We start from the raw sequence: 16227 nt of genomic DNA, 5'->3' as shown, positions 1-16227 counted from the left end.
CAAACAGTATTTGTTGGAAAAGCACTCTACGTCGTGAGTCATCATCGATGAGCACTTACGGAAAAATCGAGAGAACACTGAAAGAAGGGGGTTACAGTTTATACGATATTTTATAAATACTCATAAATATTTTAACATGCATTAGGCTATGTGTGTTACTACGTAAACTTCAGCAACGTTTCTTTTTTCTCTCTCTCAACGTGATGTCCCGCTCTCTTTATCTGCTCGCTCCATTTTATTGGTCAGGTGTTTGAGGGGGGAGGGAACCCCGAAAGGCTTGCCATGCTGTGTGGTCCGCTCCGACTTCCCAGAGCTCGGTAAACACGAAGCAGGAAAGAGGTGTCAAATGAAGGGCGTGGAGAAGTCATGCTGACACGCGGCATAACAAAGACAGTACGACTCCCCCCGACAACATTAAGAAGAATAATTTTCGAATACGCGCCGCGATGTTTGAAATCCAAAACCCCTCCGTCGTCGACGGAGACATGCCTCGCTCGGATCTCAAAATAAACCTCGGGGTCAAAAGGCTGTCGGGATGAGGGATGGCAGGACCGCGACTGACATTGTGATGGCATCCTTCAACAGACTGTTTATAGACATGTAAACAAGTTGTGCCAAGTTCCAAAAGTACCTCTCAAAGAGGACTTTAAAGTTAGTTTAGGCTGCTGTATTAATTGGTGCTTTGGGTGTTTGTGCCCTGTCAACTCAAAAGCATGCATGGTGGTAAATACAAAGAAGAAGATAGATGTCGTTTACCAAATCCAGCTGACCACAACAAATTATACACAGAGATGGATATACAACTTTTGGCTCCAAATGACTTGCCAATACTATTTATATGTTGTTGAGCTGCCATGGAAGAAAAAACATACAAATGCAATGCACATCAGTTATTTTGGTCTTATATGATTAGCCTTTGAATCAGAACAACTTCAGTTCTCACGAACATTTCTTCACATCAAGGTATTTGGTCTTCAAACTGCAACCTGTCTCTTTGCTCAGAACCCCCCAACGTCCCTGTTTGGGTTAAGAGTCAAGGCTTTAGTCTGTCATGGTCCTGAACCGAGTGGCCCTTTGGTCACGTCTTCCTTTGTCCAGCTTTCCCAAAGGCACATGACGTGAGGGGGAACAGACACTTGACGGATGTCCACCCCTGTTTCGGACCACCGTAACCCCCTTCTCTCGAGCCCGGTTCTCCTTGTAGGTCGTCGGACGGGGGAGCCTGGAGCCATGGACCGTGAGCTCCTGTCCTGCTAATGAGCCTCTGGCTCAGGCCTTCCCAGCCAGGCTGGTGGAAGGGGCCCTGCGCCGCTCCGACGTCAGGCAGAGGGAGCAGCAGGCGGGAGCTGGCTCTTACAGCCATACCGATTGGCCGGCCTGGCTACTGCCTGGTGGATCCGAGGTCAGCATGAACCATAGATCCAACCAAGGCCCTGATCTACCCCCTACCACACCCCCCCCTCCCCCCCCCCCCTCTCCCACAGAAGAGGCACATTCATCTCCCGTCCCGGAGCTTCCATGTACGTGTGTGTGGTTTTCGCAGGGCCCAACCTCCACTTCTCTCCCAACCCCCCCCACGCCGCATCATCCCACGCAGCTGCAGTTGGCCGCCGACAGCCACTTGATGGTCTTCCAGGTGGTCTGGACGTCCATGAAGGACACGGTCTCGTAGCGCGTGGGACGGCAGCAGGGGCTGGCGCTCACCTTCCTGCCTGGGATGCTGCCCTTGTCCGTGAGGGCCTTGAGGGCCAGGTCGTAGTTCTTGCGGGAGCTGTGGCACGTTCCCACGCAGTACTTGAACACCACGATCTCGTCCGAGTCGAAGCCCAGGCCCAGGTCCCTCACGCTCATCTTCTTCGTCTCCATGCGGCAGTCCCGGCTGGACTTCTTCGACTTCTTCCGGTTCCTTCTGGGGGGTCGCGTGGAGGCGGGCTCGGGGGGAGAGCGCTGCCACCTGCTCGGGTACGCCTCGCCCTCCTCCTCCGCCGGAGAGGGGTGGTCTGCAGGAGACAAGAGACAGACGGAGAAGACAGGGGGATGAATGGCGCGGACAGACTCTGCACAACGAGGAATGTGTCGGATCGGGACCCTCCCTTCTCCCATAGGCTTCTGCTGCGTCATGCATTGCGTGAGAACACCGTGACACAATGACTGCAGTGAAAAGAGAGAGAGAGAGAGAGAGAGGGAGAGGGAGAGAGAGAGAAGAGAGAGGGAGAGAGCGGGAGGGAGAGAGAGAGCCCCTCTCCCTTTCCTCACCGGCTGGACGTGAGCGACTCACCAGCACAGCATCACCAGCCCCGCTCCTAACAGTGGGCTTAATCTGTCAACCTGGGCGACTCAGCAAGTGGTCAAGGAAAGGGTGCATGCATCAAGCGATCCTAATACTTAATCATTAACACTCTTCAGATATATCCCAGATGTCCGGGATGGTGTTTATAAAGTAAGGTGGAAAAACGTCTTAGACCTGAGTTCACACTCTCTGGCGAGGTGAGGGTGAGTGTTGTGGGTATATAATATATGCTGCTAGGGTGTGTGTTCCAGTGGGGGGAGAGAGCACAGCATGTGTGGTCAAATTGGAAGCAGATATGGGTGTTGAAACTGGGAGTGAAATTCCTCTGGTTATCAGCTGAAATGTGCAAAGTGTCCTGTCACTATGTCGGGTCATTAGCACAGAGGGGAAGAGGCGCCGGTGGCTCCACGCCAAGAGAAGTTAATGTTGCTTTGCGAGTTCCCAGGAACGTTTCAAACGAGATGTACCTTCCATAAAGGAACCGAAGCACATCAACTGGGAAATCCGGACCCAACCTAGACGTTTGGAGCGATTTCACCATTCTGGCCCGTGATTTTCCCTCGCGGCCTCCTTCCTTGACGACTTCTTCTGAGCGGAGATTTATTTCGCTCAACGCATGAGTTGATGCATAGAATCGTCTCACTTGTCAGTTCATGTCTTGTTGTGCACACATACGACAAAAAAAAATTGAAATGTGACAAAAAATGTTCCTCGGGCGAAAAAGAACAGAGGGGTAGTCAAACGCTTGCCGGGTTACAGTACATATTCTGCCATGTTAAAACATGCCACAAGGGTTTGTACATTTTCGTATAATTATAGAACTATTCCAAACAATTTAAGGAAGCGCTGCAACTCTTCCCATGCAGCTAGGAGAACGTATTCGACACATGTTTGTCGGTTCACTGGAAATCCTCTCGCAGTTACTCCTCTGCACTCTCAATAGAGGTCAGTGGAGATCCACTTGGGACATAAAAGACCCAGGAACATGGCAGCATGACAGAACTTAGTACATTAGACTGATTATTTTTATCCCTTTGGTATGTTGAAGTCCATGCACTATCGACCAAGGCTATGTTGTTCGGTTAAAACCACCAGGCATTTCTCCAGAGCTTATATTAGTCATACGGGAGTGACAGTTTAGTACTTTATGACCATTACCAATCAGAACCCCAGTGCACAGATTTATGAACCTTTGTGTTCAGTCAGACAGCTTCCCTGCCCCCAAACTGATTTGATTATTGTTACACTGAAAGATGAATAAGAGGAACGCCCTTCCGGATCTAGTAAAACCGAGAAGAGCACGCAAGCAATGTCAAGACGCAGAAACAAGATACTATTACCAGGCTTTACATGTTCTCCCTTGGCGTTCGCTCCTTGGCTCGGTTAAAGAGACTTGGACAGGATTTGTTTTGCGTCCAACCGCATCCGGAATTTGACCTTGTCTGAGGGGTTGAGAGCTACCACAAGTGGCTGTGTGTGGGGGCCAGCGTCCAGAGTCTAACCACGCCGTCGGCCCCGAGGAGAAGAGTTCTGAAAGGGAGTCGTACTAACCGAAGCCACGGGGCCACGAGGGGCGGGCCCGCTCCTCCTCCTGCAGCTCCTGCACCTGGGGGGAGTCGGGCCCGCGCCAGGCGCTCCTCTCCCAGGACAGGAGCAGTCCCGGGGGGGCCTTCTTGCTGTCCTCCTCGGAGAAGCCCCCTTCGGCCAGAGTCAGCAGCGACGCCACCACCCACAGGATCATCTGTTCGGCAGCGGGAATATCACAGCACAACAGTGGAAGGTTACGACAACAGTGATTACCGCAGTGTCAACACACCCATTGATAAATGGAAGACAGGGAAAGAGAACGGGGTCGAAGAGAAGGCGGCAACCAACGTCATGTTACGTGACAAAAGCTGAAGACCTGAAAACATGTGAGGGGAAAACACGTAACGGAAATCGGGAACCAAATCAAAACCAACAACACGAGATAAGAATGAACGACAGCCACTTGTGCTGGAGTTGCGACACAGGAAACATCAAGCGAATAGCGATTTCCTCAGGCGAAATATTCTTTTCACTCAACGTTTGTATTTGCATGGATCCCTCCTTTGAACGCGGCCCGCCGTGTCTTAACCTGCCCTACGGTACGCCGATTAGCATTTGATTTGGTCCCGTGTTACATAATCCCTTTCGCGGTCGTCGGACTCCAAGCTGTCCTGGGTAATCAGACCCACCGCGGGCCTTTCAGCCCTCTGACATAGAAATAGTTGTGGGCCTCTACGACCAGGCCCAGGCTTTCTGGGATAGCTGTGGGCAACACCTCCGCCTCTTTAATTACTTAATTGACACCCGACACCCCTCCAGGGCCTGGGCCAGGTTAATATTTTAAGGGCACTTATAAAATGAGTCTCTCGACAGCGTCTGCCAGGCCGGAGCAAAAGCCCGGATCAGATGAGCCTTGTAGTGGAAACTGACAAGACTGAAACATATATGCAGCCGCGAAGGTTAACGCAGGCTGCCAGCCAGGAGGCCCGACTGCCCTTCTTTCACTGAGGTTGTACCTGCACAGTGTAATTGGTTTCACATAGTCAGGCAGACTAAAAACAAAAACAAAAAAACTAGAAGAGCGGATGAGCAGCCAGTTAGCCTGTTTGGGTCGGTACAGTACACCCCATGCTCACCTTCCAGTTCCTCAGGTGACGTTGGGTAGTCGACACTTCCTGGCTCCACCACATTTTTCCATCTGAAACCAAACGCAGAAAAACAAACTCTGTTTACGCATACTTTTCATTCGGAATCTTCCTCTTCCTCCCCCCCCCCCCCGGTCTGTCAACAGGCCCAGTCAGCCCTTTTTAAAATGCAGAGCGTCGACACTTCAAAGCGGCATGCGGCCGGTCCTTGTCTTACGTTACTTTCAGCGGGTCGAACGTCACCAGTTAATGATGTTGTCACTCGGACCGAGGATTAGGGGGGGGGGGGGGGGGGGGGGAGAGTGGCGAGCTAATGACATCTCTTTTCCCTCAAAAGGAGCGCGCTGCCTTGGAGCACTTTACGGGGGTCAGAGTTCACAGCCAGAGATAGAGGGAGAGGTGTCAGGTGAAGTTGCCAGATGATGGGCGACAAAGAGGCCTGCTGTCAACGTCGACACCTGGGTGACAGCGGCTCAACCGAGCGGTGGGAACCCTCAAGTGCTTCCCGTCTCCTCCCCGCCTCCTCCCTGTCTCCTCCCCGTCTCCTCCCCCTGCAGCTGGAAGAGAATCTCGGAAGAGGATTATTCCCATAGCTGGCTTTCAATAGCGGTTGTAGCCCAGGGTTGAGCTTGTGTGTGATAGCTTCAGGAGTGACGGGTCAGAGGCCTGAACCCGAGGAGAGAGAAGAACCATAGAGGCCGCGGGGCAGGAGGCTGTGGCCTCTACGGTTTAAATCGGCAAAGTTTCGTCTCGTAGCTGCACTCCCTATCTGTCCTTCTTCGTGGCGACGCTGGCTCTGTGGGAAAGCCAGCTTGTTCTTAAGTGCTTCTTGCAGAGCACAAATGAGAAACCTTTTCCTGCTCAGAACAAGGTACAGCTGGAGTCCCTTCTGGATATCAAAGAATGGAGTTCGGCTCGTTCCTACAATATATGTGCAGCGGGCTGTTCAAAAAAGGCTTCTTAAATCACGATGCAACAGGCCTCGTAAAATCGTTAAATTGAACACAATTTAATGGCGTAAAAGGATTCCTGATTAAATCTCAAGAATGTTCTATAAATAAAACAACTGCCCGACTTCTAGTTCACTTTATGTGCTAGACACAGCATATGGAACACACAGTGACTCACAACACATATCAGTAAATGCTGCAAACATCACAAATGATCTCGACTTCCTAAGGATGGTAAAAATAGCCAGACGACTCAATAAAAAAAGCCCAATCGGCGTCCTATCAGTCCTTTGGTATCTTCCTTTTTACGACGAGGTTTCTAAAAATACCCCGGCCTTCTCGGACAGACTTTGACACACACACACACACTCCCACAGCTTCCTGCGGTGGGAGTGGCACGTACGGTGAGTGGCGTAAAGGTTAGGAGGAGAACTGTGTCGGGTTACACAACACTGGGTAGAGCGCACCACAAACCCAGACGCGTAATCAATACCCTGTCATAGTCTGTAAACTGTGCGTTAATGTCACGGCCACAAAAGATACAGTAGGCCTACAGCTGCTACAGACTGGGGAAAAAGTCCACGGTGAGGGGAAACATGAGAATGATTGGAGAGGGTTGAATACACAGAACTGAATACACAGAGCGGTTGTAATACTAGCAGTTAGCCATAGCTCAGTTAGCCCCAGCCTGGACAGAAGACCATGCTTGACAGTAGGGCCCAGTTTCTCGGCGTACTGTACACGTTTTCAAACAACACCTCGGTGGAAAACGAGCGGGGCAATTAGTTTACTCTAGCCCTCGTTGTGATGGATCTATATATTGTATGTGGGCACGCAAGCGTTGGACAGAGAGGGGGGGCGAAGGTGTCGGTGAATATGCCAGAGCCGCGAGGTCGTTCGAAAATTGTCTTTGCGCGCTAACAGGCTTCAAGAAGGGCATTCTTGCATTCCACGCCACGAGGGAATTTACACAAGCTTTGATGAGAGCCCGGAGAGGCCCTCGACCACATATGGGCACAGTGAGTCGTGAGCCGGAGCTTGAACTAGCCACAGGCGTTAACGCCCGAGATTAATAACCCAGCGAAGGGGGTCAACCCCGGGTTGGAATGTGCACCTCGACCCTGGGACCTCCTTCACACCCCCCAAAAATCCATCAAAAGACCGGAGGATAGAGGGCAAGGAGACGAGACTGTACCGTGAGAGCAATCTCAAGCCAGGGACTGCAAGCCCCACGCGTTTGCATGGGTATAGGCAGACTGGTCGAAGGGACGGTATCGCAACACGCAGGAAAAGCAAACTAGGTACTCGCTCGACGCCAGGAAGGGTTTAACACTTAGAGTGTGTGTACGTGCGAAGGGCTGTCCTCTCGGAGTGGAACATCCTCCGAGGAGCACGACAGGAGATTTGTAATGCTGATGCCACTTCCGCATCCACGTCACTTAACTCGACCACCCCCCCCCCCCCCCCCCGCCGGCTCTGTCAGTTGGTATAGTCTACGGCCACGCTGTTTAAACAGACGTTTCCAGCCCGTGCTAGAGACAGTGGAAACAGGGTAGGGCTCGGAGCCCTTTCAAACAGGCCCCAGTACGGAAGGAGGGAGAATAAGAATGACTGAAGGACCTATTTATTTGCAACCGAGCCAGTGCAGACATCTTCCCGCTCGCGCCTGTGGGCATAAAGCAGCACAGTTTCACGGGGGGAGAGGAGGAGGAGGGGGGGGGGGGATATTCTCTTTGTTTACAACTGGGTGCGAGGGGGGCTGTCTGAAATATGCAGACATAAAACGTGGAGGAATGTCATGCTACGTCACGGGACTTGGTCCACCGTGACTCATCCGACTTCATTCATCTTGGCCCCAGCCGCTGTATGCAAAATACCACAAATATCTTCCCTTTGGGCTATGCTGAACCGCACATGCATGCCTCTGCGTCTTTGTAGTGGCACAGTGGGCAGCGACTCATTGCTTTTTGGTTGACAAACACAGATGTAAATGGTGCCACTGTCACACCTTGAAGCCATCAAAATTGGCAAACTGGTCAAACATGTCTTTGCAGATCTTGGTTAAAGTTTTAAAATTCAAAAGCGAATTCAAATAAATAACACTAGATGCAGGTAAAACACAATATTGTCTTGCGGAAATATCCTTCTTTTCTTTTAAGTCCAGAGGGCTAAATAAAATCCTTATTGGCCATTTAAGAGAGCATGACATTAATGATGTTTGACAGCTCTCCTGTTGACAAGATCTGTAGCAAATACCTTGCACCAAAATAAAAGAGTTTATTTGCATTTGAATGGACATGTAAAGCACATTGAGTATGACACATTTCGACCATAGCCACTGTTGTATTTACACAGTAACTTATACAGTCTGGTAATCAGATTCTTCAAACCAAAACAGCTTGTCAGAATCCAGCCTTCTTGACACAAAACCCAGTTAGAAAAAACGACAGCTTATTAACCAGCTCACAAACCTTCAACAATATACATCCTTACGCTTCCTGGACTGGAGTTACAGCCCTTTTATGTCAACGTGTGAACAACATGGAACAACAAGAGGGTGCCTGTGTCTTGGCCAAACTTCTGGACTGAGGGGTAGCATGTCTCATTCTCTCTGACAGTTCTGCATTCATTAAAGCATTTAACATAAGCACTCTGTCCAGGAAGTTTGTATCCCAGGTTGAACGGCAGTGCTTTCAAGTCCTTCGTTCGTACGCCCGGTAAATGGTAGCAAATGGTTTGGGATCACACATGGGAAAAGCATGCGAAATCCTAATAGGAAAAAGTGATTGCCATAATGCCTAAAGCGATCAGAGCTTTGCCGACTCTTAAAGTAATGAGACCCATTTATCCAAGGACTACATTTAGATGCTGCAGTTTCAGATACTAAACTTTCTCTCAAGGGAAGGAGTGTGTGTGTGTGTGGGGGGTGGGGGGTGGGGGAGGCTGTGCCTTCAACGGAATTCAGACCACCGAGCCTTCAAACCCGATTCCACTTCCTCAGGTGCGCGCGCGAAAACCAACGCCACGACGTGTAGCGGGATCGACACGCACGTGTCCGCGTGCGCGTGGAGCAGGGAACGAGAGGAGCGAGCGAGAGAGCGAGCCCGCCACCACCCAATCTGAGCCCCTTTGATGGATGAGCCTCTGTCCGGAAGACCTTTTTTTTTCTCTTCTTTTTCTCCCAATTTGGCGTTTGCAAATTAAGTGGAGGCTGTTTGCATTCCCCGAGTGCTCCTTCCGTGTGTGCGTGCCTGGTGCGCAGCAGATGTTCAGCTGCACTCCGAGTCCAAGTCTTGCCTCGCAGACGGACAGCTCAGCCACAATCAGACCCCCCCCACCACCACCACCACCTTCCTTCCTTCTCTCTCTTTCTTTCTTTCTTTCTCTCTCTCTCTCTCTGTCGTTACGGACCTTCGTAGCCTGCGGTACATGGCAGGGATATGTCTGGTTCCAACAGTTGAACAGTTGCAAAACAACTGTCTCCAAGACAGGTGGGCCTATAAGCTGTAGGGAGAGCTGGAACTGAGGAAGCCAACAAATCATATTGGTGTTGGGGACATCTGTGACTTAAGAGTTCTGGGAGAGGTTAACTTTGTTTACCGAGATGCCATTATACAGCATTCCCACAACGCTATGTTTGGAGTACTCGACCAAATATTCATTTCCTAGAAATCCCCCCCCCCCCCCGTCACATACAGCCAACAGGACCCTGGCTAACATGTATACCCTTTCTCCCCTGTGCTTTCCCACTTTACATAACAGCCAAATGTTTACAATTGATCTCTCAACAGGACGATGGTGGTATTGTTGGTGGGGTTGAGGATTCTCACACATACAGGACGGGTGCATCGCTGCATCAAAGGAACTTCAGAGAGAGAGAGAGAGAGCGCTAGAGAGAGACAGAGATACAAAGAAAGCAAGCAAAAAAGGAAGAAAGTCAAACAAAATGTGATGCCAGGTTCTTTTAGCAGAGAACCAGGGGCATGACTGGGCTGACTGGCCCATCACAGCTATAAGAGCTGACCTGACCCTGGTAAGGGAATGAAGGTGTTTTTCATTACCGCTAAGCCTTGCAGCTCATTAGCCCCCCTGTGCAATAAAGCAGCCCACCGTTATCCTGCCACCAAGTGACCGCAGCCCATAACTCTCTGTGGCACCACTTTGCACCCCTGGCCTGCCGATGACTAAATGGGCCCCTGTTGTGTGTCAGTGTTGGTTTTAAGGCCTCTATGGACAGCAATCAGGAACAAGTGGAATATGTGGGAAAATACGATGAATTGTTCAACAAGATCGACTTTTATTAGTGCAGGGCAACTAACAGTTACTGCACCCTATTACACTGATTTTGCCTCACCAATAAGTAACAACATTCTTCAATGACTAAAGCTCTTCTGGTGAGAATATTCGGCAGTGAGGGTATTCAAGCGGCACCAAGCCAATGGATAAATTCGAAAGCAGACAATGGATATGCTACATTCTTGACACATTCCTCCAAAATACCTTAAAAGGAATTGGATAGGGAATATTTGGGAGGCATGCGAGTGTGCGTGTGTATGTGTGTGTGCGTAACAGTTTTATAACCCTTCAAAAATGTGACTTCCATTAAATTAAGGAGCTTGCAAATGAGCTATTACAAAATCCGCACACATACTGAATAGCGAAACAGGCATAGCAATCAAGTTCCAATTACAGATACATAATTTGTACTTCATATGCCTGGTTCGTTGACAAAAACGTAAACTGCCGCTAAATTGAGGTATTGGCTCCAGGTTCAAGAAAAGGCAGATAACAACTAGGGCCCTGATCTAGTTTAAATTCATTGACAAACAAATGTGTCATTGGCTTCCTTCATGTATATACGTGTAATATGTCGGCCAAACAAAGAAATCGACCACTGAAAAAAATAAAATAAGACTATGGCTCAAAATCTGACTTTCTTTTGGACAAAAAAACATATTATCAAACTGAAAGCGGACATATTATCAATCAGTAGCAGGTGCTTTGTCGCCCTCCTTGGGTAAGGCCCTTGCCGCTTTCTATCAACACTGAATTGTTGACAGAAGGTTCAATAGTAAAGTTTGCACTAAAGTAATCAGGCACATTTTTAAAGTTTGATAATAGTTCAAATCCCTCACAAACGTAACGTGCACCAGGCCGCCTCGTGCGGAACGACTGATGGTAATTGTTTTACGCATGGGAGAGACGCATGAGAACTCTCTACCTATTGTTTTTCTTTATTTTCTTTGGAAACCTCGTAAATGATGTGATAGAAGATGGAAATCGAAATCCCACACCCCTCGACATTTAAACTGACTACGTAATGTCACACATCAAATATTACACTATCAATTGTTTTTATTTGTATCCATGCCACATTGAAAAAAAAACTAGCATTGGATGAAAAGGTTGTATATTCTCAGTTTGTTGTCATTTTATGCTCTCAACAACACCATTAGTAGCCTAATTATAAAACGAAGACGTAATAATGATATTAGAATAATACTGTAGCTATAGAAGGCCTTTTTTCTCATTTCTTGGCTGTTCGCGAACTGGAATCCAGTGTTAAGTTAAATAGGCTTAGTAACCTAGAACAGTTGGCAGTATGTCAAAGGATTATTACATAGCGTCTCTCAGGAGAAGCAAATTCTGTCAGCAGGAGTTTAAACATGAATGGGAGAAACCCCTATGGCAACTTGTATTAGAACGTTTCCTTTAAAAACGGACGGGCGCAAATGAATATTAAACCACGTAATCAGTAATTACAGACAAAGCCTACAATATAAATTCGTTCTTACCTTTACCGACTATTACAACCTTCCCAACCATGGACGTGTGTGTGAAGGTAAAAATTTCAATGAAATACAGTGTTTAAAACAATCCAAAAGTGATGACACGTTACTCCTTCGTGAGATTTGTGTTGATTCCACTTTTGTATATTCTGGCATTGTTGCACAATCCAAGCTGCAATCAAACAACATGGGGCCACATCGTTTCAGAACTTGCAGTTCCCCAGTAATTGACGAGATCCTAGCATGTCATGTTCCTCAAAAAGAGAAAAAATGCGTGAAGACGAGAAGTAAATAATTAAAAAATACCGGGCGGGACCGTATGCATCATTGGTATCTTATTGAATTGCGACCGTCTCCCTCTGAAAACTGCAGATGTTAGTGTCAATTGTAACTCCAAATACAGATGTGCGTTGGCTCAGGTTTTTAAAGACCGTGGTGTCAAATTCCACCCTTCATCACATGATCCCTGCCCACAATACACAGGTTTCTTAAACAAAAATGACAGTCATAAAACGCACGCTTGTAACACTTACATTTTTGGTGCTCTTCGTTATATCACATTATTCACTTCGGACGTCTTTTATCTTAACGCTGACCCGATAAACTTTAAACGGCTACCGTGCCCCATTAGTGTAGCCTACTGGGGTGTAGCGCGCAACTGGCGCTGTCTATGAACCGCTCACGTTTAATGGACACTCAAACGCAATAGATTCACGAGGATACATATCTGCATGTGCAAGTGCTACAGCAAAAACGAAGGCAGTAACACACACATTGTTGCAACTGTTGCAATCAATGTCAGATCTTATCTCAGATGATAAAAACCAGGGACAGTAAAACCTACAAGCAACTTCTTGAACCGCGAAAATTTCAAATCAATATCGCCAATACTACAGACGAAATCAACTTTCATATAACTGAACAATATTTGCGCTGAGATATCAATGAAAAATAAAGTGGTCGAAAAAAAAAACCCCAACAAAGAGAAACAACTTTCCTGGCAAATTTTCCACAAGTCGTGAAACGCAATCTTGGGCTTTAGGAGTTATCAAGATTGGCTGGAAATCAAACTCAACTACAGCTTTATACCCCCTCTTTCTGATTGTGGATTCCATTCAAGAGCACAAAACCATAGCATCTCCAGCACTGAGCCAAACAGCAGATTAAACCCCACCGAAGGCTGCAGCTCCTTCTATGGGCAGCGACGGCTGACTGGGTCCTGCTGGTGCCTAACCTTGCCACCTTCTGTTGACCGAACAGTGTGCCCAGCCTGAGAGGCTGCCTGACGGGCTGAGACGGCCGCCCGTGCCCGGCTGAGAGGCCAGGCTCGGGGGCACCAGGGCAGGAGACAGGCCCTCACAGGGGCAGTGAGGGGTGACCCAGGTCACACTGCTGAGACCAGGCATTTCTTCATGACCGCCCTGCTCAGCGAGCGGAGGGAGGAAGAGGCCCAGCGAGCTCGCCCCCCCGCCCCCCCTCTGCCTCCTCGCCCCACGCAAACACAGCTGGAGACCGACAGCAAAACGACCTCACAACTCTCCAGCACTTCAACTTTGACCCTGTTACTGTTCTTCCGGCCGAAAACAATGTCAACTTGGCCGGATCAATTCAGGCCAATTGGGTTTGAACGCGGCTTCCTCGACTTATCCACCTGCCCGTAACAAGCATTTAATGCCTCAGCTCACCACTTAAGAGACGCCAATAGCTGGACGCATCAAGTCCGAATGGGATTTGGAATCCCCTCGACGTATGCACTGGGCCGGGGAACACAGGTGCCTGGTTGAGAGATCCGGGCCAGTCTGGGAGCATCTAAGTCCGGCCGAGGTCTCTGGTCAGCAGGCACGAGGAGCCCCACGACCCCCTGCCTGGAGATTAACGAGCAGCTCCAGCAGGGACGACATCTCTCACCCACGCCTGTCACAGCGGACACGGACACATGGCCGGGTCCCTGACCCCCCCATAGCAGGGAGCCCGATCCTGGGCCAGAGCCCCAGGCCACCCCCTGGCCCCCCAGGGGCCAAGAGCTAAGCAAACACGGACCCACCTGCTCTGTGGAGTTCCAGACACAGGGCTGCAGCAAACCACAAAGGCCTCCTCCCGTTCACCTTCGTCAGACCTCCTCTCCAGTCCCCTCCCTCCCTCCCCCCCCTCAGAGCCCCCCTGGGCTCCTACTGTAAGAACCGGCGCTTGATTACATGCATATGTAGTTTCAACTCAGGCCAGTGACCATGAATAAATCCCAGCGTCGTTCCTTCGCTTTCTAGGCTGCACAAGTGGACATCCCGATGGATGTAATTACCTTCTTTTTTTTTTTTTCTACTCTGGGGGAATGATGGTTTAACCCTTCAAAAGGAATTGATGACCAAAATCATTTGATTTCAATACCCATTTAAACTCAATTTGGCCTCTGTCAAAGTGATGTATTTTCGGGCGTATAAAATTCAGCTGCGAAAACAGAGCCCTCGTTCACTCCAAGGATGGATAGCATGGGGGAAATTGGGTCCCTAGAGAGCGTACACAAACTCCACGCAGGATTTGTATCACAACGAATAGAGTTATTCCATGTAGTTTGCTTAAAAGCTACTGCATTCCCCCCCGGTCTGTCCAAAGTGCTTTCTCACCGCTTTAAGTGAGCTAGAACGAAACAGACGACAAGTCGTTTTTTTCCCCCCTCTCAAAGCTGACAAAGTGTTTGTCAGACTCAAATGGGTAAACTAACAAAGTGCCAAACCACACACACACATCTTTAGTTACGGCAAATTAAAACTGGCAGGGGAACATGCCAAGTGGTATCCCCCTCTCTGCAGAGAACCGAAGAGTAGAATTTGGTGTCCCCGCCAAAACAGCTCCACGTTATCACGTGTGCATCCTGACCCAGGAATTAACCTTTGCCCCCGGGGGGTCAAGCCCCCCCCCCCTGCTGAGCACCGTCTGTGAGTGTGTGTGTGTTTAGGGTCTCCCTTTGAGGAAACTTGCAATCTTGGCATCTAAGGATTCCCTGGAGATCCAATGTTCCCACAATGCCGCTGAGGGACCAGGCGCTTACAGGGTTGATTTGAACCAAACTGACCTTCTGACATGGGATCCACTCCCCGCGAGGAGTGGCTGGGGTGTGTGGGCCTGGCTGGGGTCAGGATGGCCTTGCTGGGGGTCTGGTGGCGTCTGGGTGGCTGGGCACAAGTCCCCTTGCTCTCCCGCTGCTTCCAGACATCCAGACCCTCCCTGGGACCACGCAGAACCCGGAGGATTCCTCCCAGGCTGGGCATTCCTGCATCCCAGACAACCGAAGGGGATCCGATTTGAGCTGATCTATAGCCTGTCACATCCCTGGCAGTTTCATGCACCTTCCGTTTCTCTCGAGGTCACGTCTACTGATCGACCATAAACAAGAACCGGAAGTGATTCAAATCTCTGTGTATGAAGGGCTGAGCATTGGCTGTGCCGCTTATCTCCAGATAGCCTACCAGACATGAGCAGATCTCGAATGCACTGAAGCCCATGCAGATGAAAGAAAGAGATTCTCAGTGGGCTAAACCGGGATTGCTCCGCAAATATTTGCTTTACTCGAGCGAGGCTGTCGAAGACATTCCATTGATATACATGCCGCCCCTAGCCTTGTTGGAATCAGGATTTGCATTCTATCGAACTCGTTTCTCATATGAAAGTAATCTGTTATAACTGTGAGCTCAGCCATGTTGAACGACACCAGCTTTTCCACCAACTGCCTTTTGTCACCTTCTGTAGATTGTGCACCATCCCAAAAACAGTGTGTGTGTGTGTGTAAGTGTCCACACTTAAGGGTTTCTCCAGACTAATAGTGGTAAACACTGATGTGTAGTGGTCTCTTCCAAGGAGACCACTACACATCGGTGTTTGCTCTGGGCCACGTCCCCTTGACCAAGACATCCCTCTTTTCACGACAACACGGCGTATATAAAACGAACGTATCCCATTGTTCCGAGAAATATCCCGCGACGTGGTTCCTCACAGCCCCGCTAGGAGCCGTGACGAGAACTTGCTACCCGGGAAGTGAGAACTAGCGCACCTCTTCTCACGCCGCGCAGTCGGTCAAGGAGACCCCAAAGACGGCAAGACACGTCCCAGCTGCAGAGGTGGGCCCCCAAAACAGAGCCGTCTCCCCCCGTCCCCGGCCCTTTCCCATGCGGCGCCAGGGAGCAGGGGCCATGTTTTCCATCTGCGGGCCGTTTCCCACGTCTCCCGGTCGAGTCGACGCTTTTTATCGGTCGACGCGCCGCAGCCACGGGGCATATCCAGTGCAGATGCAATGTCAGAGGGAATAAAAGGGCGCGGAACCTGAAACTGCACAGACACACTCTGCTGGAGGAGCGGGCAGAGCAGACCTGCGGCGGCCTTTCTGCTCAAGGGGTTTAATTAAGCCCAAATGATGGAAGCGGACGAGAACCAGGGCTCGCGTTTCAGACATGAAAAGGAAGCGAGGAACATCAAAACCCCCGGTGCAACGGAGCCCCGGTCTCCCATGGGCTGCCTGTGTGAGGGGGCTGTCC

The 16227-nt window shown here is 49.7% G+C and overlaps 1 protein-coding gene across 1 annotated transcript; it reads right to left on the bottom strand.

The window, feature by feature from the left end:
* Positions 1-1534: 1534 nt before the first annotated feature.
* Positions 1535-12086, bottom strand: LOC134012915 (neurturin). The gene is made up of 4 exons (XM_062452589.1): positions 11708-12086; positions 4954-5015; positions 3842-4031; positions 1535-2000 (listed from the first exon to the last, which is right to left on the bottom strand). The coding sequence occupies exons 1-4, from the start codon at positions 11736-11738 to the stop codon at positions 1585-1587; spliced, it is 699 nt and encodes a 232-aa protein (XP_062308573.1). The 5' UTR covers positions 11739-12086; the 3' UTR covers positions 1535-1584.
* Between the last annotated feature and the right edge of the window lie 4141 nt (positions 12087-16227).

Source organism: Osmerus eperlanus, chromosome 26 (genome assembly GCF_963692335.1).
Source record: "Osmerus eperlanus chromosome 26, fOsmEpe2.1, whole genome shotgun sequence".
Lineage (NCBI taxonomy): Eukaryota > Metazoa > Chordata > Actinopteri > Osmeriformes > Osmeridae > Osmerus > Osmerus eperlanus.
This window is presented reverse-complemented; position numbering and strand designations above follow the sequence as displayed.